General features: G+C 36.0%; 1 protein-coding gene across 1 annotated transcript in view; it reads left to right on the forward strand.

Moving 5' to 3' along the window:
* Positions 1 to 2,001: 2,001 nt before the first annotated feature.
* LOC138709007 (cadherin-related tumor suppressor-like) overlaps positions 2,002 to 26,826 on the forward strand; it is a 553,993-nt gene continuing 529,168 nt past the window's right edge. Inside the window, exon 1 of the mRNA XM_069839450.1 lies at positions 2,002 to 2,308. Within this exon, the coding sequence (XP_069695551.1) occupies positions 2,093 to 2,308 (216 nt within the window). The 5' untranslated portion in view covers positions 2,002 to 2,092. The remainder of the gene's footprint in view (positions 2,309 to 26,826) is intronic.

Genomic DNA, 26,826 nt, shown 5'->3' on the forward strand with positions numbered 1-26,826 from the left:
ACTCTTCTAAATTGACCGGTGTTGATTCCACGAACTAGCAGAACTAGCACAGTGCACCATACCCCTCCACGAAAGCTTCGATTCCCTCAATGCCTCACGCTTCGTAATCACCTACGATGTGTGGTATAAGACAGTGGCGACATTAGTGCCCAGCGGTCGTGTAACATGAGATGCGTAGTACGTATGTGAATCCAACTTTGCAGTATACAACTACAGTCTAGTATATACAGTCACGAAGCTTGAGTTGATGAGGATACTAGGAACAATAGACTGTGCAGGTACTATTTCGCATTGTCTGTGATGAGGCGATAGTAACGATCCTAGTGATTAGCAACTATCTATGGATGCATATTTCCTACGTATTGAACTTCGTGACTGTATATACAAGACTGTGATACTACCGGTACCTAATGCTACAAACGTTGGAACATAGCAAACTTTTATAGCTGAAGAATGTTATCCTAAAACTCACTAAATCCGTTTGGCCATTTTTATGATTTATACATATTATGAAGGCGTTTTTTTTTTGTGCAAATTCATTTTTTACACATATGAGGAAGTTACTGATAAAATATTATAACATCTACTCAAAAAATGATGTAAGTATGGGGTGTAGAATTTATCATACCACACCTAATAGCATCGGACTCTAAACTTTCAATGCTCCCTCTTGTGAAATTTTGTCTGTGTGGCTTAGGACTATATCATTCTCACTCCTTCATATATATATATATATATATATATATATATATATATATGATTAAGTTTGAGCCTTTTATCGCAGTTTAAGCATGTTTTCTTCCAAAACAACGCCAATCCTCGTCTACAAGGTTGTATTATTGTGCATGTCACTTGAAAACTCGCTCAGTACGTAGACCAGTGTATACAAAAATTAGCACAGTCTTTTCATAAATATGGACTTAACGCGTTTTGGAATCGGTTCCCATACACTATGTCCACGGATATTTCGTCCACTGTTTCGTACGTCACTTTCATATTCTGTCCACTATATTTTTTCGTCCTCTGGTCTTATATGTCCACTATTATTTCGTCCACAGTTTAAATGTCCATTGTGCTATTTTGTCGTCTGACAGTTTGGTCCACATTTATCTTTGTTCTCTTTATTAAGTTGTCCATTTTATTGTCTCGTCCAGTACATTCTGTCCAATATTCCTGATTGTCCATTTGCATAAATGATTTAAAACTAATATTACTACCATATCACTACTACTACTACTACTACTACTACTACTACTACTATTACTACAATAATAATATAATAATAATAATAATAATAATGCGAATGAAAGTGGTAAGTATAATTTTATTGTTGTTGACTAACATGTCTTGCCTTCTTACGGTTCTTATCATATAAACCATTTTAAATGTTTTCATTTCAAAATTCAATAGCTACTGAACCAATGAACTACATATTTGCATTGTAATGAACATTTTTATCCTACAAAATAATTAAATACATTGCCGTAAGAAGTCTTTTTTAAAATTCTGTATTGGAAGTACTTGTTACCCAAAAATGAACAAAATATTCGAGGACAAAATATTTAATTGGCACAGAAACTAGTGGACAAAGAAAAATTGAAAGAGAAAAATCATAGACACAATAATTCTTGATCGAAATATTAATGGACAAATGTTTTGGTGGACGAAATGTTTGCTGGACTAATTTCCTTGGGCAAAATAGCTGTGGACGTGAGATAGTGGACAAATTGTTTGATGGACGTACTGCTGTGGACGTATCGTCCTGGAAGCTTTGGAATCACACTCTTCAGTTGCTGTTATTTAGTGTATGAACAGTGCTGTAATTCTTTGTCATTTTAATTCATACATTTTCTGAGTTGATAACTATATGATTCTGGCTTGAATTAATTGTAATTATCTTCTTTGGAAATTGATTGCCCCTCGAGACAGAACTTGTCTTGAATTAACTACTGTTTATTATAAAGCAGCTCATTAATTTCTTTGTGTCTCCTTGCAGGTCCGCGTTACGGTTCTTGACAGAAACGACAGTCCTCCATCGTTCCGGGACACTCCGCTAGAGTACTCTGTATCTGAAGACCTTCCAACTGGACAAATGGTAGCTACGCTGAGGGCTAGTGACCCCGACACTTTGGGCCATCTTACGTACAGTTTGGTGTCGGGCGATGAGGGCCACTTCCAATTGGATACAGCTGACACTGGTGTCTTGCGTCTCAGGGAAGCCTTGGACAGAGAGACTCGTGATACATATAGACTGCAGGTCCGGGCCTCGGACGGGGTTCAACACACAGACACCATGGTCACCATCAAGGTAAGATTACGGATTACTCGAGAGTCCCTAGTGTTGTAGAAATGGCATGTCACATATTGAAAAATAATGGAAATAAAAAACAAGGTTAATGCAGGCCCAGGCTCTAGTTCTACCGCCCGGTGAGATGGTTGCCTTGTGTGGGGAGTTAAAGGTAAGGATGGACTGTGCCGATTATTTTTCGGCACCCTGTTTCTTTATTATTGATTTTCTTTTTTGTTTATCCACCGTCCCCGGTTTCCTTTGTTTCCCTTCTCTTTCAGATAAATGTCTCTTTCTTATACTCCATTTTCTGTCTAATTTCTTTTATATTTGTGTGGAAAGCGAGATCATTGGCTGGATTATATTTGTGTGTTCATTGGTTTATTTCCTGTTTTCTCATTGGTGATCTTTTCAAATTTTTTCGTTACTTGGTTGACGGGTTTTTCCTGACCGCGCTGGAGCGACATTACGGAAGTGACATTAATGAATAAGTATAAATTTAGGTATAGGAAAACTGAAATAATTAATTAAATCAAATAAGGAACCAAATAATTCCACATACATATAAAAGAAATTAGACAGAAAATGGAGTTTAAGAAAGAGACATCTATCGGAAGAAGAAGGGAAACAAAGGAAACCGGAGACGGTGGATAAACAATCAATAATAAGAAAACAGGACTATCAGGCCAAGTGCCTGGGTTCGAGTCCCGGTCTGAAAAATCCATAGTGACACTTATGGCGGACAAGGTCGCAGTTGTGGTTTTCCTCGAGGTTCTCCTGTTTTCCCCCATATTAGACATTTGCATCATTCCGTCACCATTTCGACATCATCTCGTAGGTAACGGTGACACGCAAATTCTTGTGGTTAAATGAAAATTTATATGCCCACTTGTTTTGGTCAATGTAATGAAAGACTGCGTCCTAGCAAGAGAGAGCTGAAATAAGTAAAAATTCCGGTGTTCAGATTTCCGGCCTCGAAGATAACACAGAGATATTATACGCAAGTTTTCCCAGGGTTTACTCCGACAGGCCGGGTACCTGCCTATAGACCAGTCTCGCAAACTGTGCATATTCTGATGGCGCTAGTGCATGGTCGCAAACTATTCACAGAGAAATATAGGCCATTCGGTATCTCGTGAAACCAACCTGCGCGTCAGGGGAAGAAGAATGTGGACTGAGAAGCTTCCCTCCCTCGCTACACTCCTTCTTGTAGCAAGCGAGCTCACTCACCCCCACCGTAAGGCTCTTACTATATGCTACTGCGCACGCAAGCATTTGGTTTCACGATATAAACATAAGTTTTATGGCATGAAGTGAAGTGAAATCGGATTGGGAGTGTTGGTGTATTGAATTTTTTTATATTCAGCAAAGCGGGAGAACTGCAGTTGTTCTTATTCTCTCTCTGCTACACTTCCCATTTCTTCGTAATTGTTCAGTTCCTTGTTAAAATAACCCAATTTTGAGGACGACAGTCAATTTTCCCACCAAGAAATTAACATAAATGCATGGAAGGCGAAAACTAACGAGTCTTCACGATAAACTCGAAGTACTGTTGATAGAATTGAATACTCATGATAGTTTATACTACCGTCACGTAGTAAATACTTCGTAGTAGTGACATCAGATTTATGCATACAAAACGAAGTATATACTTCTGCTTCAAGTATTTTCTACAGTCAAAGCAAAAGGTAATGCAACTTTATGCATACCTACCCTTATTTTTTCTTAGGGTAAAAGGCAGCCAGAGCGTGTTATTGTACAATATAGTTCTACCGAGGAAACTAAGAGCTGTAGGCTACTCTCAAACTCTCTGACTTCTGTGCGTGTCTGTGGCGTATGTACACAGGACAATTACTTAAAAAATTGTATATAACAGCCGTCTCGGTGAACGAATTTATTAAGACTCACTCCTTTAACGTAGATTGAATTGAATCTGAGTTAGGGCATGACTATCCCGGTAGGTAATGCTGAATAATTGTGATCTTACGGTAAAGTCCAATAAATTTACTATTACTACTGCTATTACTACTACTACTACTACTACTACTACTACTACTACTACTACTACTACTACTACTACTACTACTACTACTACTACTGCTGCCACCACCACGACCATTACCACCACCACGACCACCACCACAACCACCACCACACTGAATATTATACGTGTGGAAAGTAGGAATTTACAGAGAATGGAAAACTATTCTATCCCACTTCAAGCTTATAGATTCGCGTACACAGTAAGAGGAAGGCGCGAAATAGGCAGACCAACGAAGCACTAGAGAAGAGCAGCTTTAAAATTACTTTGGAAGTGGAAACAGGTCAGTAGGCTGAACGGTGTAGTATGTGATACTGATTATTATTATTATTATTATTATTATTATTATTATTATTATTATTATTATTATTATTATTATTATTTAGTGCTGTTGATCGATCAAAATATTTAATCGATTAACTATTTGAATTTAATCGATAGATTAATCGAGTTTCGATAAAATATTTTAATATACCGGTACTATAATACACATTTATTGTTAAATTTAACTTGTGTTCGGTGATAAGCATAAGTATTGAATGTTGTATATCTGTATATATATATTGTATCGTTATATTACAAAACATCTATTTTAATTACTTACTAATATACTTATTATGAGGCTTATAATTTATTGTGTCAAATTCTCCGGGAATTTCTGAGACAAACATAAATAACAAAAAGTATGAAGACTCACCTAGTTAATACTGTTTCATTCATGATTTTAAACATGTGAGTGCATTCACATGCTCCGAATTGAGTACCACTCTACGTTTAGTAACAATGTTTCCTGCATCACTAAACACGAAAAAACTTTTTTTCTGTCAAGCACTTCTCCACGATCGTTCAATTTAAATCCAAACGCTTCATCGAGTTTACCTCTCAAATTCTCATATGACATAATGGAGTCTACATTTTTCACAAACCACAGAAAACTGATTTTTTTTTCTTTATCAAACTAAACACACAACCTTCAAATGCAAACTTAGTACAGAAACTGCAACTGCGGTATAGCGTTCAAAATAGAAGACTGGCCCCTATTGTAATTGAATTACTAGATTTTAGAAAGAGAAGAAGGTAATTACGCTCTCACTTGCACACACTGTAGACATGGCTATTTTATAAGGGATGAGGGGGATGAATCCCAGAAAAGTGTGTATTTCATATGCTAGGAAGATGAGCTGACAACAAGGTGGAAGTTTTATTGGAAAACCATAAAACTTAATAAGGGTTTCGCATTGTGTTTCAACTTTCAATAGAGGTAGACTAGGTCACTGTCCTCATATCTCCATCTCTTTCTGAAGTGTTTGTGCAAAGATTTTTCCTACGCTGCCTGATTTACAGTTAGAAAATAACAGTACTATTTTTTTAAGTAAGCAATTTCCGAGAGAGAAATATTGTCGGAATTTTTGGAATGAGTTTGTATTAACAAAATAATAATTAGACCTAATATCAACTACAACAGATTAATTTTAATCGACTCGATTATTCGATTAAATATTTTGATCGATTAATCTCACAACAGAAATTGATCGATTAATCGATTAGATTAATCTATTAAATCCCACAACTTTATTATTATTATTATTATTATTATTATTATTATTATTATTATTTTTACATTGGGCCCTCTGTTATTTTTGTTATTTATAGATGGCATACGTAAAAGATTAATTTCAAACTACCTGTTGTTTGCTGATGATCTCAAAATCTTTCGCTCAATAAATAGTTCTGCCGATTGCCTAACTCTTCAAAATGATATTAACTCTATTGAACTTTGGTCTGACAATAATGGAATGAAAATTAATGAAACAAAAACTTTTGTCATATCGTACTCACGAAAAACTACTTCCATAAAATTTAATTATTCTCTTAATAAGGTCTGTATTATTAGGAAAAATTCTATTAAAGATCTTGGTGTATTACTCGATTCTAAATTATACTTTCACGATCATGTTCAATATATTTATAATCATTCAATAAGAATGCTTGGTTTAATAAGGTCTATAACTTATTATTTTTCTACTTCAGACTCTCTATTAATTCTACACTTTACTTCGGTTTGATCTAAACTTGAATATGCATCTGCAGCCTGGAATTCCATTACTTCAACTGATTCGGTTAAATTGGAAAATATTCAAAGAAAATTTATTTCCTTATGTGTTTTTCGATTTGTGCCCAATTCCTCTGACTTTAACTATGAGATTACCTGTAAATATTTTAACTGTTGTAGCCTTTATTATAGACGTCAAAATCTTGATTATCAATTTTTTTGCAAAGTTATCAAGGGTGATATTGATTGTGAGTTTATCATAAACAATATCAGCCTTCGTATTCCTACAAAAGGTTTAAGATTAAAAAAAAAAAATTTATAAAAGGAATTCAAAATCACTTTCTCCAGTCTGTAGATGCATAAAATATGCTAATTTGCATGGGCATAATTTAGATCCTTTTAAGGTATAGTTTCGTTTTGATTATTAGTATTTACTGTTCTTGTTCTCAATTTTATTTATGTATGTTTTTGTTTATTTAAGATATTATTTATTTGTTTTTGCACCTTTGTATCTTCTGTTTGTGTAATGTGCTGAACTATAATTGGCCTCTGGCTGTTGTTGAGCACACAAATATTAATAATAAATATATTATTATTATTATTATTATTATTATTATTATTATTATTATTATTATTATATTTTTCGTGTCTTGGAGCGTCCACCAAACCGAAAAGTTATTAAATTACAAACCAACAAGTGAAGAGAGAACAAGGATGTTCATTGAATTGATGGATAGACCAATTCTTTTGTACTTTGAGACCAGAACAGGCCAATACATCTAAACTCTGTTGATGATATTTTTTTCACGTTGAGCCATTTAGGAGCAATTAATAAAGAGGTTGTAATACTTTGATCGTGGCGATGATGGTAATAGGCAAAGGACATTGAGTCAGAAAGATTAGGCAGTTGAGGACGACACGCGTAGACACGAGTAAATCGCATCTCTGTAACAATGTCGACTCCGTAATATGGATCGACAGCCGCCAGCAAATATACACACGACAAAATCTGAACGAAGCGTAACTGCCATTCCTGGACTTGCTGATTCTACCTTTCTGTGTCTCCTTTAAATAAAAAAGATCATCTTACAGACGGAAAAATCTTTTTTGACTGTTTTATAAAACGACTTCACAAAATAAATAAAACTAAATTCGAAATAAAGAAAAAAATATATACCGGTCCTTTTTCTGTGGCAGAGAGGCCTCTCAAACCAAGGTAACCAAAATCGGCTGGAATGCAGTTGGTGTAATTTAGTTGGGATTCCAAAGCGGCTTTATGCTAGAAGGAGAAGGAAGAAGAAGGAGAAAAGGAAGAAGAAGAAGAAGACTGACGAACATCAGTTACACAACTGAAAACTTTTCCTTCCCAACGTCAGCTTTTCGTTTTGTGTGTGTGTGTGTGTGTGTTTGTGCGTGCGTGTGCGTGTTTTTTTTTTATTCTTTTAAAAATCTTTTTTTAACTTCTTCGAAGTCAGGCATATCAAAGCTTGCTAACTACCAGTTTTTACCTCTTCTTCCGTTCCAGACTTGAAACACATTCTCATACCAGGAATATTAAAAATTCTGCCAACTCGATTGTCGTCGTCTGTGGTGGACGGTCCACGGTAAAGAAAAACACCCGATCCGATCAGTCCTGAGAAGCTCCGGATCGCAGAGCCCATTCTAATCGTTGCCAGCGGCCTGTCCGCCTTTTATAGGATAATGCGACACGTACTGACTCCTCAGATACGATTCCAAGTTCATTTTCTTGTTAGGTGATCACACTGGTCACAGTTCTATGCATTGAATATCCATTTCATTCATTAAGAGTTCCAGAAATGCTCAACTGTAATTCTGCAGTTCTCTATTCACATTCCTATACGGTCGTGTGAAATTTTCATAGAGGAAAATGACATGCGCAGAACTGCGTAGGCTATATACCTAACTAGTACAAATACAGTAAATATTTAAATACTTATGCATATACAGTAGAACCTGTCTTATACGTAAAGCAAAAGTGTTGTTATTAGCTGTAAATAAAAAAGTTGTTTATATAAACAAAATATATTTCTTCCTATTTAAAATAATTTTAAAGTGGTGTATGACATTTGGTGGTATGCATAAAGTTGTAGTATTACCTTTTGCTTTGGCTGTCGAAGGTACTTGAAATAGAACTATAAACTTCATTTTGTATTCATATAGGCCTACTTCATAATCTGAAAGTTAGAATTTATAAAACAGTTATATTACCGGTTGTTCTGTATGGTTGTGAAACTTGGACTCTCACTTTGAGAGAAGAACATAGATTAAGGTTGTTTGAGAATAAGGTTCTTAGGAAAATATTTGGGGCTAAGAGGGATGAAGTTACAGGAGAACGGAGAAAGTTACACAACGCAGAACTGACACATTGTATTCTTCACCTGACATAATTAGGAACATTAAATCCAGACGTTTGAGATGGGCAGGGGATGTAGCACGTATGGGCGAATCCAGTAATGTATATAGAGTGTTAGTTGGGAGGCCTAAGAGAAAAATACCTTTGGGGAGACCGAGACGTAGATGGGAGGATAATATAAAATGGATTTGAGAGAGGTGGGATACGATGATAGAGACTAGATTAATCTTGCACAGGATAGGGACCGTTGGCGGGCATATGTGAGATCGGCAATGAACCTACTGGTTCCTTAAAAGCCATTTGTATGTATGTATGTATGTATGTTTTTTATTTTATTTATTTTATTGGGTTATTTTACGACGCTGTATCAACATCTAGGTTATTTAGCGTCTGAATGAAATGAAGGTGATAATGCGGGTGAAATGAGTCCGGGGTCCAGCACCGAAAGTTACCCAGCATTTGCTCGTATTGGGTTGAGGGAAAACCCCGGAAAAAACCTCAACCAGGTAACTTGCCCCGACCGGGATTCAAACCCGGGCCATCTGGTTTCGCGGCCAGACGCGCTGACCGTTACTCCACGGATGTCGACTGTATGTATGTATGTATGTATGTATGTATGTATGTATGTATGTATGTATGTATGTATGTATGTATGTATGTATGTACACTTGATACTACTACTACTATGAAGTATATACAGATGTGGCGGTGTAAATTAACACGAATATTCGATTATATCGATTATCGACAATAATTCGGGTTTATCCTCGAAGATTCGTTAGTTTTCGCCTTCCATGCATTTATATTAATTTATTGATGGGGATAATTGATTGTCGTATTTAAAATTTAGTTAGTTTAACAAGAAAATGGACAATTACAACGAAGTGGGAAGTGTGAAGAGAGAGAAGGAGAAGAACTTCTGTTTCTTAAGCTACTAAAGGAATACCCAACATTATTATACAAATTGCAAACTCCTGCAACAAGAAGTAACAAAGAAAAACCATCCAGTTTATGAAAGTTGAGATGGTAGCTTACAGCGGGGGGAAAAAATGATGAAAAATGATTAAAATAAATAACTTGAAAAGTTAAATAACGTATTAATCAAATGGGCACAAAATATTATTCACTAAATTTATATGTAACCTAAAATATTGTAAGCACATGAAATTTTTTTTCATGTAAATTAAATGTATTATAAATACATCAAAGAATCATCTCACTAAAAATATATTATTTTTAATAACAATAACAAAAATCAAATGACAGATAGAATTCCGGTTAGTTTCTACAATCATAATTTGAGCAGTCTATTACAAAAATGGATCATATGACATTTTTTATTTATAAAATCTGCATAACTTCTTATAATCACGTTCTGATGGTTCTCGTCTTTCGTGTAGGATTTTCTATCGCGAATTTGCACAAATTGTGCCACTTTAAAGTGTACAAATGCTTATGCTAAGCTAATGAAGTCTCAAACAGGGCAGACTACGATTTTTCTTGGTTTATATTTAGAAGTAGAAGTATATACTTCTCGTTATGCATACAAATAGTAGTTTATACTATGAATTCTAGCATAAACTAAACACGGCTTCCAGATCAACTTTTTGCGTTATGGGAAAGAGTTTACTATAGGTTTTTATACATGAAGATCGTAGTATATGGTATATACTAGGAAAACCTTAGCAATAATATTTACTTCAACTTTATACATACCGCACATTATGTTTTTCCATTTTTTTTTAATCTTGCCTTTTTCGAGAATATTGTATTTTTAACTATAAATGAGAAATTTATTTTTTATTCTGGCTAGAAAAAATGTATTTATGTTTACTTCTTTTTGAAAAAAATCAACACTCTACAAATGAAACAATTGTGTATGTTTAATTCAAGTTTTGATTTGCTTCTGTGTTAAAATGAACTTTGTACCACAGTATATCAGTTAAGCCATTCATAATAAAGGTAACAGATTTGATAGTGTAACAGTACTGTTAGCATTGAAAGCAAAAGGTTAGCCCAGGCTTGCAGAAGTGGGCGCCAATTGTAGCGTTACGTCACTCATTGGAATACGTAACTCATCCCTTCCTTCTATCCCCTCGTCATTGACTTGGTAGGGGAGGGGATTTATATTCAGTGTCTGTGTTATGCGATTGCATACGGGTCACAGTGACATTATTTAACGCCGGTAGACTGTGGACCAACGCTTTCCCCATGCTTTCCACCCCTCTCTCGCCAGTTCTGTATCCCTGGGTTAGCCTTACCTCGACTTTTTTTTAACTTTCATTTCAGTCATTACTCATTACCAGGCTTCGAGACTTCGGACCCGATAGAGTAGTTCAGTGGGAAATCCGCATAACGGCGTACTGAGTATAGTGGTAAAGCGTACAGCGGGTGGGGGTACTGTAGGATGGATGCCAACAAATACTCAAAGAGAAACGCTCCGAATTTGAACGTTCTGACGAATAATTTGCTTTTCATACAAACCCATTTTCAAACTGTGTCTGAAACCATTACACGGTTAGAAGTATCTGAGCAAGAGATGCCGGAAGCCCTCAAATTAGTTGAGGAAATGACACAGAGAATTAATGAGACACCAAGTACACCGGTTACTGAATGTGTAAAACAAGTGGAAATCAATTTTATATAAAAAAATAACGGATATGAAACATTGCGCAATGTAAACAGCAAATTAGCGGACATAGAATCACCCGAGAATAAAGGACTGTCTCTTAGAGACTGCAATGATGTTAGGTTTTTTCGTTTTGCTCCTATCACGTCATGCGACGTAGAGCGCAGCTTTTCATAATACAAACTTTGTTTGGCAGATAACCGAAAAAGATTTACGTTTGAGACACTGAAAATATATTTTGTAGTACATTGTAATTCGGTCCTGTAACTGCAATTCCTAAAGACGACCAATAGGATAAATGAAGAAATTAAAAGTGCTACATGTTTATTTCCACCATTAACACTATCTATGATTAAACACAAATGCTTATAAAAGAAAGGAGAATAAATGCTTTTCACATTATTTTGACATTGTCATTGTATAATGTATATTTACTTTCAGATGTACATATATGTGTGTATTTCCCCATACTACCGTACTCTACTCTAAATAGCAACGTTGTTATCTCAACATATGTTCACTACCTGCAGCGAGTCAACAACCTATAGTACATGCACAGTAAACTTATTGTATCGGGTCCCAAATCTCGAAGCCTGCTCATTACTCATCAGTAGAGTTCGAAGTTGAGGCACATATACTCTGAAATTAAGTACACACAGAATAATACAGTGTTTACAAAGCAGCTGGCAAGGTAGTCCCTCCCCTCATACACACATGACGTTAGTTGGATGGAGCAATATAGGGTAGGCCAAGCAAGGAATAGCTGTCAACAATCTATCACACTTAAGAGAGCGGGATTAGATGCATTTCTCTTCGTAATGCAGGAAAGCTGACTGCATACGGACAGTAGCGGTACTTTGGGAAATATCTTGATTGTGTAGAGATCACATAAATTTAGAATGAGGAATGGAGTACTGTGTCATCGGCGTACTTTCATAGAAACAAAACCTTACTGACGAAGTAGGTTCCGGCATTTTAGAATATTAAGCATCCAAGCAGCTTGTAGCACACATCGACTAACGGACGAGTGGCGCCATTCTTCTTGTACATGACTGCGCCGAAGGATTGTAACTATTTCTCTTTTCTGTCGTCGCAATTATAACCGATTAACAGTACCATTGTGACCATAGCTTATTGATAGTACTTCTCGACCCGATTCAGGACTCATGACTGGAGTCACGTGAATTGATTTAGCACGTCACCGGGTTTCCGTTTAGTTGAATTATTGTTGTAATAAGATTAAAACACATTTAGCTGGATGGATCACAGGTAGAATAATAATTACGCAAATGAACAGCATCTTTAAATGAAATTATAAACCAATATCCCTGATAACATGTGTATCAGACTGGCCATTCCCTTGTTATGGAGAACAACCACCACTCTCTCCACTGTCGAAAAGGCATTTTTGGCAACGACTTCTAGATGGAAGTACAATTGCTGCCTGCAGTTCCATAAGGGTTTTAACGTGACTTCTTTTGCAGTCGGAAGGTGGCAGCATAGTGAAATTCATAAAAGCGGTTGCCTTGAAAGGCCAGAATGTTACAGTAAAGATTACAAATACTGTCTTACCGGTAGCATAACTTGCGGAGTTTTCATCAGCGTATACTCCGATCATTTTGTTATTTTGCCAGCATGTTTAAACATCAGATTCCTGTCCACCAAGTTTTCGTCAGCATGAAAACATAAAATAATTTTTTTTTCCTTCACCCTTGTTTGAGAATAAGGTGCTTAGGAAAATATTTGGGGCTAAGAGGAATGAAGTTAAAGGAGAATGGAGAAAGTTACACAATGTAAAACTGCACGCATTGTGTTCTTCACCTGACATAATTAGGAACATTAAATCCAGACGTTTGAGGTGAGCAGGGCATGTAGCATGTATGCGAAAATGCATATAGAGTGTTAGCTGGGAGACCGGAGGGATAAAGACCTTTGGGAAGGCTGAGACGTAAATGGGAGGATAATATTAATATGGATTTGAGGAAGGGGGATATGATGGTAGAACTGTATTAATCTTGCTCAGGATAACCGATGGTGGGCTTATGTGAGGGCGGTAATTAACCTTCGGGTTCTCTAAAAGCCATTTGTTAGTACAGTTTTCTAACAGTTTGAAGATATTTAGCTTTCTAATTAAAATGTGTCTTAGTGAAACTTACAGCAGAGCCCGTATAGGCCAGTTTCTTTCTGATGTTTTTCCAATTCACTGCGGACTAAAGCAGGGAGATGCACTATCACCTTTACTTTTTAACTTCGCTCTAGAATATGCCACTAGGAAAGTTCAGGATAACAGAGAGGGTTTGGAATTGAACGGGTTACATCAGCTTCTTGTCTATGCGGATGACGTGAATATGTTAGGAGAGAATCCTCAAACGATTAGGGAAAATGCGGAAATTCTACTTGAAGCAAGTAAAGAGATAGGTTTGGAAGTAAATCCCGAAAAGACTAAGTATATGATTATGTCTCGTGATCAGAATATTGTACGAAATGGAACTATAAAAGTTGGAGATTTATCCTTCGAAGAGGTGGAAAAATTCAAATATCTTGGAGCAACAGTAACAAATATAAATGACACTCGGGAGGAAATTAAACGCAGAATAAATATGGGAAATGCGTGTTATTATTCGGTTGAGAAGCTTTTGTCATCTAGTCTGCTGTCAAAAAATTTGAAAGTTAGAATTTATAAAACAGTTATATTACCGGTTGTTCTGTATGGCTGTGAAACTTGGACTGTCACTTTGAGAGAGGAACTGAGATTGAGGGTTTTTGAGAATAAGGTTCTTATGAAAATATTTGGGGCTAAGAGGGATGAAGTTACAGGAGAATGGAGAAAGTTACACAACGCAGAGCTGCACGCATTATATCCTTCACCTGACATAATAAGGAACATTAAATCCAGACGTTTGAAATGGGCAGGGCATGTAGCACGTGTGGGCGAATCCAGAAATGCATATAGAGTGTTAGTTGGGAGGCCAGAGGGGAAAAGACCTTTGGGGAGGCCGAGACGTAGATGGGAAGATAATATTAAAATGGATTTGAGGGTGGTGGGATATGATGATAGAGACTGGATAGGGACCAATGGCGGGCTTATGTGAGGGCGGCAATGAACCTCCGGGTTCCTTAAAAGCCAGTAAGTAAGTAAGTAATCTACAGATGATGATGATGATGATGATGATGATGAGGATGATGACATAAAAAGAGTCTGAGGGGATCAGAACTAGTTCGATGACGAATGAGATGTCCTGATACTGAAAACTGAAATTCAAACAGGTCAGTGGCCTATGCCCTGGAGGGAGAGAGTGATATGTAACATCGTTACGTTGACATCTGTAAAGGACTTTTGGCCATCCCTGAGGCTTTCACACAGTAGGGAGGCCGGCCAGCCCCAACTCGCTGCCCGTGCTGGAGGACTCGACAAATCTAACGAGAAAATCTCGCCCCGCCGCGCCAGCCTGCGGACCGGCCGGATTTGTAGGTTCTAATGCCCGCGTCCATTCTGTTGGGATGTTTATGAGTGGACAGGAAGTTTTTATTCACTTCCTTCCCTCTTTAACATTCTCTCTCGGTCAGGTTTCCTGCACGTGTTTTTAGCATTTTTTTTACCACGGGGGACAGAGCACGAAAGGAGTCCGTCGCCATACGTCAGCCCCTTCTCACGTTTTTCTGAAAAGTTTCGTACAGTCTTAAATTTTGAAACCCTCGCCTCTTCCAGATTATTCTCCCAGTGGTCTTCTTTACATTTTCTTGGGTTTCTTTCTGTCTTTTTCCTCTTCTCTTTGTTTTAATGCGCCTTATTTCTCTTCTATCATTCTCTTCTTTTTCTTCAGTTTTTCCTAGTAATATTTTTTTTCTCATTTTCTTTGCTTTCACTTGCCCTTTTTCATCTTAGATTTTAGTAGTAATCTTTCTTCTTTTTCTTGCTTTACTTCCACTTTTTTGCACCTTTTGCTCTTCCTCGCAGTAGGCTTTAATCTTTCTATTATAGATTTATTAATTTGTCCTACAGAATAATATCTGTAATATTGACAATTAATATTTGAGGAGAAAAATTCCCTCCGGCGCCGGGGATCGAAACCGGGTCTATAATATTCTCAAAGCTGCAGTGCATATGTCTGTACAGATTACTGTGCACTTAACTGCGGAATCCCGGCCAAACAAGTCACTCAACTAGTGCGTTCCTGATATAATGGCAGTTGACATTGGACATATACGTCAACATATATGCCTAACTTGGAGTCAGGCCACAAAGGGAAACATTGAGGGAGGAAGGTTCGGTGCGGTGCTGTGGATTGAATTCGGCGTAGCTCAGTGGTCAGAGCGCTTGATACGCAGAACCAATGACCCGGGTTCGATTCCCGGCGCCGGAGCGAATTTTTCTCCTCAAATATTAATTTAATCTTTCTTCTTTATGTTTTCACTTCCCCTTCTTCCTAATAGTAATCTTTATTCTTTTCCTTCTTTTCCCCTCCTTTTGCACTTTTTACTCTCCTTGTTCTCACTTCCCCTTCATTTGCTCTTTTACCCTTTCTCTTAGTAATCTTTCTTCTCTTTTGTTTTCATTTCCCCTTCTTTTGCATGTTTTTATTCTTCCTAGTAGTACTCTTTCAACTTCTCTTTGATTTCACTTTCTTTTTTTTTAATCTTATATTTTTCCTATTTCCCTCTGATTGAGGTTCTGACCGATAGGTATAGTCTTAGAAAAAAATTTTGTCGCGCAAATACTTTAAGTCCCAGAAAGAAGGCAATGAGCACGATCGGACATACAACGAAACAAAACTAATTTATAACCTCAACTAGTCCTCTTGTGAACTAGGCCGCACGTCCTCTCCTCTGATCATACACATGGGCTCCCTTCTGGGACTTATAAAGTATCTGTGCGATAAAACTTTGTTCTAAAACTGTACATCTATTATCAGACAGTACATATCACTTGAAGATATGTGTCAGAGGAAGAACAATTGTTTGTATACATCTAAAGTCTGACGAGTGTGAGACCAGTAACACACTTGAAGAGTTTTCGCCAGCGAGAAATGTGTTGCGAGAAAGAGGCGAAGAGCCTTCCTCCACACACTTGGCGAGTTCTCGCTATCACAGATCACACCTAGCTATGATCATCTATGCACTGCCTCCATGCAGAAAGCATTTATCTGATGAAGTAATGACTCGTTGGGGGAAATATTATAGGTTATGTATTTACGTATATTGTCGTACTTAAATATATAACCTGTAAGTATATTGTCGTATTTTACACATTACGTACGAACGCTATGTTGAATCTGAGTATTCAGATGATGAGGAAATGGAGTTACATGAACATATTTTGTTCATGAAAAGAAGTAGGCCTAAAATTAAATATCTGAAAATCACATTGTATCTTACGAAAATAAGGGCGAGTTTTGGACACTGGTTTCGATTTTAATGATGATACGTTTAGGCGTTATTTCAGGTTCAATGGACTACAGTTATTATTATTTTTTTGCCATTCATGATATGATAGAGAATTCTTTGCTATATTCTGATTAAAATTACGTAAACTGTTAAGACATATAGATACATTATTTCAAATGTTTAATCAATACTATTAAATCTCATCAAAATAAAATATAACCCTATTTATTTTCAGATAATCTGATATTTGCCTCCAGATTTCTTCTTTAAGTTTCGTGTTTTTATAGTTTTCGTCCCGTGTATCATATAAATATGCCTACGGGTGATATCGTATAAGTTCGATAAATTTCTGACTGCAATTATCAGCAATCTTTCCTCATTTTCAAATAAAAACAATACAATTCATCGCCACCTGTGATATCTTTTTCTACATTCAATCGTCATAAAGAGTATAAAATGTCAAACACCTTTGATAAATGTGTCAAGAAAATTCGCTGAGCTACCGATTCCAGCGAGAAACTCGAGCGAGGTTTTTGCCTTGAGCGAGAATCTCTTCCAGTGTGTGGACGTCCATTTGAATCCATGTTATCAATTTTTTAATTTTCTCGCAACACATTTCTCGCTGGCGAAAACTCTGCAAGTGTGTTAAGGGCCTAATGTAGCTACTCGGCGATGTATGCAGTGGCGGTAGAAAGGAACTGGCCACCATACCCCATTGTTTCCTGGCCTAGTTGCCTTCTTGATATCATTTGTGAGGTTCAGACCTGTCTTCGGACAGTTGACGAAGCAACAACAACGAAACTTTTCCTATAAAGGCCAGCCAAGTTCCGATTACCGACGGCAGGAGTCCGAATTACTGAGCTCCTTGCATGTTTTTAGCGATAGCAGCGATCTCCTCTCCAATCGGTAATAAGAAGTTGGTGGGTTTATATAAGTGACTATTTCTTCTTCTCCTTGCTTCCAATCTTTACTTCTTACTTGTGTTACCTAATCATATTTGTCTCTTCCCTCGTCTTGTCTTTATTTCCTCAATTCTTTCTTTTTCTTCTTTTTGTCTTCTACACTTCCTGTACTTTACATTTTCTTTTCTTTTAAGAAAAAAATGGTTTTACATATACGAAATATTTCATAGCGTATTTTGGGAAAGCCATTGATTTAATTTCCAATATGCTCAATTCATTTAAGAGATCAGTGTATTATGACCAGAGACCGAAAGTTTAGGCATTATGAATAATTAAAATAAGCAGGCAAAAAGGCATCATAAATAGCTAAAATATGCAATAAAAGGCAATTACAAAAACCTTGCACTAGACCCACAACCTTGCACTTTCCACTAAGGGATTTCGGCAGCAAGAAAAGCTTTACATTAGTCGAATGCAAATTGAGATTTTCGATTCGATGTTGCAATTACTGTTGGAAGCAAAGAAATCTTCTTCCCAGTAGCCTTCGAAAGTGCATTTTTGTGTTTGGTTGTACTCATATGTTGCGATATGAAATATTTAGTTAGCTACAACAACGTTGCAATGAAAACTGAAAGAAAATACCCGATAAAAATAACGTTAGACCGGCACTCATTGTTTTCTTGTAAAATAAACAGAAGCGATAATTAAAACGCTTACTGTTATACATTTTTGCACGGCAGCATTCATTGTTGCAAAGAGAATATGAACCGACTGAAAGACAATAATATACATTCGGTAAAGTCACTTTCATTGTAGAGGTTATAGAAATAAATTAAAATATACCTGTAGGCAATTTTTAATAGTACATTAAGAAATAATAGATAAATAATCAAATAAAGGCAAAAAAAGCATTTAGTAAATTAGGCATTTATATTAAAGAAGGCAGAAAAGGGCAACATAAAACTGTGACATTTCAATCACAAAGGTGCAGATTTACTTTCAAAATGAAGATAGATTTAACACATTTAAAAAGGCATTCTGCCAAAGTTCCGGTCTCTGTATGACAATATCATCGAAAGAGTTCTAGTTTTGTTCTTTAAATGTGCAGAAATTGGATCTGAACAAATGCAACTTTTCATTCTGAAAAGGAATTTGAAACAGATGAAGTAATGAAGCATAAATTAAAAGTGATTTTGTATGTTAAATCTTGTGTTTTATCTATTGGAGAATTATCTTTTGTCAAAACCCAGGCGATTTGTCCCATGAGAGGCGAGTTTATTGACTGACGATAAGACAAAATGGTGGCAGAGATTTAAAATAGGAGAGAAATACCTAACTTACAGCAAAGAACTTCATCCTGTCTGTGTGAATTAAGTAAGCACAATCAAGACGATCTTGATTTTTGTAATAAGTTGTGTAGGTTTGCTGGAGTGAAATATTTGAATTCTCTTGCGATTTATGACTACTCAGAGCAGTGACGTGGCTCTTGATTGGGTTAACGAACGAATTCTCCGTTTAGTTTAAAGTGAAGATATTTGGGCATGTTCGTCCGCAAGCTTAAAATAAGAGACTTAACGAGGAACGAAATGCAGATGGTCGCAGACGAGTCATACATTGAGACATTTCCGCATATCTTGAAGGTCATAAAACTCTGAATTTATGTCCTTCGCTTTTCCTGAAGTAACAGCCTTCGTTAGCAGAAATATTTAAATTGTTACGAAGTTGATCGGGCCTACTTCCGTTATTACAAAAATATCGAAGTGATGCTAATGTAAGAATTTTGTGAATATACAGAGTGGACCTCTCGAATGTACCTAATTTCAATTGTATGCGACTGGTAAACGGTTGAAGGTAGAAATCTACAGTAACGTTTATATGAAAGGAAAACTCAACAAGTTTCGATATGCACATCACCATATCTCTACGTGATCTCCAGCTGTCACTGTGACGATATCGAGGCGATGAACGATTTCTTGCCAAGCATGTCTTCTGGAATGCTCTCAATAGCCTCTATGATGCTCTCCCGAAGATCACGAAGGTCTCTGACTGGGGTGGCGTTGCAATGTTGATTTTGGTACTTGAAGTTCCCGCGAAGCTCTTCTTAATGACTTCCGCGGGCTTCGCTCATACGCGGCTTGAACATTTGCAACCATTTCGTCGGAAGTTCTACGACCACCACCATGCTTCTTCAACACCGATCCTGTAGCTAAAAATGTATCGTGCCACTTCTTAATGCTTTTAGCAGTTGGAGTATCATGGTTAAATACTCGCCGATACTCCCTTTGAACTCTAACAACTGATTTAAACTCCGCATACCACAACACAATTTGCGCTTTCATCTGCGGTGTCGCCATTTTGACAATCGATGCAATCTACGAAAAGAAACCGTGCCTGCGCACCATCTATCGATAGGATTCGAAACTTGAGTTTTCATTTCATATAAACGTTACCGTTCACCAGTAACATACAATTGAAATTAGGTACATTCGAGAAGTCCACCCTGTATTATTTTGAAATAATATAGAGGATATTTCTTTTAAAACACATACAAACATTTTCAGTGGACTAATGGTTACCATGCTTGCCTCTGGATTAAAGTATAGCGCGTTCAAATTCGAGCGAAGGCTGTTGATTTGTAGTTCGAACAAATCAAAAAGAATGTAATGGCCTCGATCTCCTGTAATAGATGTGCTGCATACAGAAGTTCATTTTTTCATAACTAAAGAACAATGCATTTAAAATTATATTTCCGCGTCCTACATTGCTCCTTTTAGAACTGATGCAAAAGAGAAAAGGAATGACTGAGATAGAGAAAAAATAAATAGAAAGAATAGATATCAAGAGGGATAGATGGAGAAAAGAAGAGAGATGACGATAGAAATAGAGAGACAACGACATGGACGGGAAAAGAAAGAACTAGAGAAATGGAGGAAAAAAGAGATAGAAAGACCTATAAAATTGTGAGAAAAATGTGCAGAAATAATGAAGAGAGGAAAATGAAAGAGATGGAAAGATACAAATGTAATAGAAGGGATGGAAAATGAAAGGAGGAGAAAAGGAAAGGCGTAAAAAAATGAAAGGAAGAAGAACATGAGAAAAAGTAAAAATAATGCTAGAAATCGCAGACATTTACTCCTAAGATCAATAAATTAAGGGTCGAATTCATAGTCGTCACTTATAAAATGAGAAAACACTTAAGTAATTAGCGTTTCCTTAGCACTTATTTCAGATCGTATTGCAGAGACGCTACTCTTTCATATGCAGTGAGCATTCCCTTGACATCGAAAGAAATATGGCAACATGGCCAGACATGAGCGTTTTCGCACATTCAGTTGTTTTCCAGCGCCTTCAAATTATTAAATCGGCATTAATATTGTAGACAAATACAGAAGTAAATACTAACTTATACAGCTCAAAATTATACAAAATGTCGAAGAAGCATTTTACACAAGAAGAAAGAAGTGAGCTAAGAGAACTAGTTATGAAATATAATTAAATAATATACATATAACTCTGCTCATACCAACTGCAAAATAATAATTAAACCAGAATAGTTTTATGTGTTGCCAAAAATAGATTATTACATTATTATCAGTTATTACTGTATTATTTTATTACATAAACCTGCCTGAAATGATGCTGCAGATAAAATCTCAAAACATTTTCAAAGTTTTTTTTAGCAGTGATGAATTCGGTAAGCCTCTTATAGTTGTATTGTGATTTTCAATGAGAAGTACCAGAATATTCACAACAGTGTTCTTGTTGAAATTGTTGGTCATTATATATCTCTAAAGGTTTTTCCATATCTCTTATATATCTTTTGTTTTGCCGAAACACATTTTCATTTTTGTTTTCATTATAGAATTCAGTAAAATCATAATCATCATCCATTATACACTGAATCAGCTGATTACAATGCATATGAGGAAACACTTGAGTAAACTGACAAGCTACCTTATTTGAATAAGTGTTCACTTCAGTGGGATTTATGAATTGGAAATAATTGTAAGTAACTGCTTAAGGATTTCCTTACGATAAGTGTTGACTATGAATTCGGCCCTAACACTCAAATTGCATTTATTTCACAGACTGGTAACAAACAAACGTTGGGAAATGTTTCTCTTAAACAGAGTTAATTAATTCGAATCCTAAAGAAATTAATTTTAATATGAATTGGAAATGATTATAAGTAACTGCTTAAGGATTTGCTTACGATAAGTGTTGACTATGAATTCGGCCCTAACACTCAAATTGCATTTATTTCACAGACTGGTAACAAACAAACGTTGGGAAATGTTTCTCTTAAACAGAGTTAATTAATTCGAATCCTAAAGAAATTAATTTTAATATGAATTGGAAATGATTATAAGTAACTGCTTAAGGATTTGCTTACGATAAGTGTTGACTATGAATTCGGCCCTAACACTCAAATTGCATTTATTTCACAGACTGGTAACAAACAAACGTTGGGAAATGTTTCTCTTAAACAGAGTTAATTAATTCGAATCCTAAAGAAATTAATTTTAATATGAATTGGAAATGATTATAAGTAACTGCTTAAGGATTTGCTTACGATAAGTGTTGACTATGAATTCGGCCCTAACACTCAAATTGCATTTATTTCACAGACTGGTAACAAACAAACGTTGGGAAATGTTTCTCTTAAACAGAGTTAATTAATTCGAATCCTAAAGAAATTAATTTTAATATGAATTGGAAATGATTATAAGTAACTGCTTAAGGATTTGCTTACGATAAGTGTTGACTATGAATTCGGCCCTAACACTCAAATTGCATTTATTTCACAGACTGGTAACAAACAAACGTTGGGAAATGTTTCTCTTAAACAGAGTTAATTAATTCGAATCCTAAAGAAATTAATTTTAATATGAATTCACGGTACATTTATTTTCTTTGTTTCAAAGCACATGTATTTATGTTGTATAACCGTGTATTTATTGCAATATGAGTAAGAAATTCATATGATAACTCCTGTTGTCAGTATGGAAACATAAAAATATTCCTATCACAGAATTCAGGACGTACAGATGGACATCCGCATATTTTAAAGGAACTTGTTTTTACAGAGATCGGTTGCTAGGATACGTATATTGTTTTTGTATTTTATTTTTTCACTCCAACTGGACCGTTTGAAACTCTTTATGGTTATACAAGGAAGGAATTTGACATTTTAAAATTCATAAATAAAACTTGTATAGTTTGAATGTGATAGTACAAGCCTCGTTCTTTTGGGATATGAGTTCCATATTTCTAATACTGAACTGGGTTCAGTATAATTTACATTTATGAGAGAAGCCTAACTTGTTATCAGTGTCGTTATATATGAAATAACAGGATGGTTATGTGGGTGAATAAACGACTTAAAGTTTTTGTGATTTCTATCGTCAGATTTCCATCGCTATAAACATAAAAGTTTTACCTAAAATGTTCTGCAAAGAAATGCCCTTATATAGGACTTTATTTACATAAATTAAGTAAGATTTGAAAAGGCGTAATTTGATACTCAACGTTACGAATTACAATTCTTGTGTCACGGTATGAATCTTACATTTATTGAAGTTAGTGTAAGATATAACTTTATTTCCATATTATCCTGTATGAAATATTCCCCAGTAAGTTTCGTATCAATCAGCAATTATGGCTGTTTGAATTTGTTCTGTTATGCCGTATTTGGACGCTCAGGTGTCCTAGGAATGCGGCCGTGTGTCCTGATGTTTAAGTGAAATAAGTTACGATTCTCGAAACCGCGAGGCAAAAGACGGCAGAAGAACAACGAAGGGCGCAGTATTAGTAGAACAGAACGGGTCTCTCCTCCGTACAAAAAAAAAAAAGAAGAAGAAGAAGAAGAATACCAAAGTAAAACGAAATTTTTCATTATCATGTAAATCGTTGAAAAAATTTGAGTCAACTTAAGGTAATGCAAAATAGGATATGAAGAGTCCAATGCAAGAATGATGGATGTCATTTAGAATACATTCTCAGGAGAAGCAATTGAAAGTTTGAAATGCTTAGCGCTCAAAGCTTAACTGTGATTTTCCGATCATTACTGGACAATGACTATCAGTGTTAATGCCACATGACTCTCTATGTACATTCTATATGTCTTAAGCTATGCACTGACAGTCTTGGTTCATTTTCGACAAGAAAGTGACATCCATCATTCTTGCAGTGGACTTTTCATATGATAGTAAATTAAGATAATTTCAGTTGAATAAATTTTTTAGTTGGTTATTTAACGACGCTGTATCAACTAAGAGGTTATTTAGCGTCGATGAGATTGGTGATAGCGAGATGAGGCCGAGGATTCGCAATATATTACCTGGCATTCACCTTACGGTTGGGGAAAACCTCGGAAAAAACCCAACCAGGTAATCAGCCCAAGTGGGGATCGAACCCGCGCCCGAGAGCAACTTCAGATCGGCAGGCAAGCGCCTTAAATTAAAAAAGAAAAATGTAACCTTGGGGAGAGGGGGATTGGAATAACGATAACGAGAAAACCAACACAAATTCCAAGTCTCCAGCATGTTATAAATTAAATGAAGTACTTGCCTGATGTACTTCTACTTTACCATAATACAGTCAATTATTTTGCCCTGCTTTGCATGACTATACAATCTATAGCCTCTATAAAACCTAAACTAATAATAAAGATATATACGTTGAAGATGCCTGTTATTATTCGGTTGAGAAGCTTTTATCATCCAGTCTGCTGTCAAAAAATCTGAAAGTTACAATTTATAAAACAGTTATATTATCTGTTGTTCTGTATGGCTGCGAAACTTGGACTCTCACTTTGAGAGAGGAACAGAGATTAAGGGCGTTTGAGAATAAGGTTTTTAGGATAATATTTGGAGCTAAGAGGGATGAAGTTACAGGAGAATGGAGAAAGTTACACAATGCAGAGCTGCACGCTTTGTATTCTTCACCTGACATAATTAGGAACATTAAATCCAGACTTTTGAGATGGGCAGGGCATGTAGCACGTATGGGCGAATCCAGAAATGCATATAGAGTGTTAGTTGGGAGACCGGAGGGAAAAAGACCTTTGGGGAGGCCGAGACGTAGATGGGAAGATAATATTAAAATGAATTTGAGGGAGGTGGGATATGATGGTAGAGACTGGATTAATCTCGCTCAGGATAGTGACCAATGGCGGGCTGATGTGAGGCGGCAATGAACCTCCGGGTTCCTTAAAAGTCAGTAAGTAAGTAACTTTAAACTTCTTTCCAATTAAGACAAGATCTTGGAACCTAGAATTAAATTCATTTTGAATTTCAATTAATATTTGCACATAATCGTTTAACATGGCTTCATCACGAGCAGTTTCTATCGTTGGAAAGTGAGCCATATTATCTTCACGAAACTGACTTACGAAAAGTGTAAGTTTACGACTGAAATCCCGTAATTTATTCCTCATATCAACAATGAGCGGGCCTTTTCCATGAAGAGAGATATTTAAATTGTTGAAGATTAATAAATTCTCACGTACCCTACCTCACGTAATAATGCAACTTTCAACTCCTGAACATCTTTACTGCGAGGTTCACCAACAAAACCATCGTATCTCTATATGTGGACTACTAATGACGCATTATATTATGTTTTCCTCTTTTTTTCAAATTTTTGTGGCAGATAAGTATTGACTCTAGCTGCTGTGTAAAAATAAGCATTCTCCCATGGAATATTGAAAAAATTTGCCTGATGATCACTTTTCCGTCTTTTAGATTCCTCCATTATGTAGCCGTAGATAGGCAAAGTGAAATAGCTACTGATAATACACACTACACCAGATAGCTGCGTGGACTATCCTCTACCTATAGGGATATCCTGAACTAGCACCAACAGATAACGCGCGTGTACTTTGAGGGATGCGCTTTGCGTGTGCGTTTGTTTTCTGATGTATAAACACTAAGGGTGCTATGCATAGACATTTCGCTAGCCCGCGCTACGAGCGTGCTAAACTAGCCCCGGCTATCGACTGATTACTTGTACAGGATTAATATCATAACATATCGCTAACACTGGTTTATGAATACGAAAAACGTTAGTTCACTGATCACCCACCGGAAGCCCGAGCTAAGAATGTCTATGAATATGGCCCTAAGGATTTACGTAGTGTATTAGTACATTAAATACTCTTTAAAACAACTCAAAATGCCAAATTTTTGTTGTGTTCCTATTTGTAAAAACCAGGGAAAGCCTTCTGTCTTCATTCAGGTCCCTAAATATTCTGAATATATGCTTTGAACCTTCAAAAATTTAACTAATTAAATTGCGCCTCGAAAGTGCTAGCTATTGAACAAAAATAACAACTTCAAGTAAGGAATTGCTGGCTACAGTTTCATTTTTGAAGAGGGGAAAAAAATTAATAACATCATAAGCAACCTCGACAGCAAGCTGTGTTAGCTTAGATCATATTCAGTACTTTTAGCTTAGGAGTTGCCAGCATTTTACGCCTGCAGTAAACTCTCGATTAACTGGGATGTTTATTATCCAGGACGATTCATAATGAAATCCATTTCGTGAATAATGTTTTTAATGTGCTGTAGACTAATTATTAAAACCATGCTTTTACTTCAAATTTCCAAAATCAGCCTACATAGTATTCAAAACTGTATGTCCGTAACCTACAAAACACAGGAATAATCGCGATACTACTGCGATCATATTATATCATCTTATCAAACATTGCATTTGATCTTTCCGCAACTAGAGAAAAAAATACGAGGAATTCAGTCTCTATAGTCCCTTCCCTATAAAAAAAAACACATTGGTGGCTGCATATCCTGGTTTTAGCGTGCGGTACTTACAATACTAATGATTAAAGAGGTAATATTCACCTTCGAGAAAGTTCCTATTTTATTTATTTATTTTATTCGTGCACCTCGTTTTCAAAGTTCTCGTTTAGGTTCATGAATATTCAATTTACTTTTATCTATATTCTACATACTGCAGATTTCCCCATCCACCTCTTAAGGGGAATCGCTCAGTATTATACAATTTTAGACAATTATTTATTGTTAATTAAATTAAATTATGATGTAAGAAAATACTGAACTATATTAAATTATACTAGGTTATACAAAATAATTTTAAATATAATTTTGACACGCACAGAAAACCAACAAGAGGGA

The sequence above is a fragment of the Periplaneta americana genome, chromosome 11, assembly GCF_040183065.1.
Source record: "Periplaneta americana isolate PAMFEO1 chromosome 11, P.americana_PAMFEO1_priV1, whole genome shotgun sequence".
NCBI lineage: Eukaryota > Metazoa > Arthropoda > Insecta > Blattodea > Blattidae > Periplaneta > Periplaneta americana.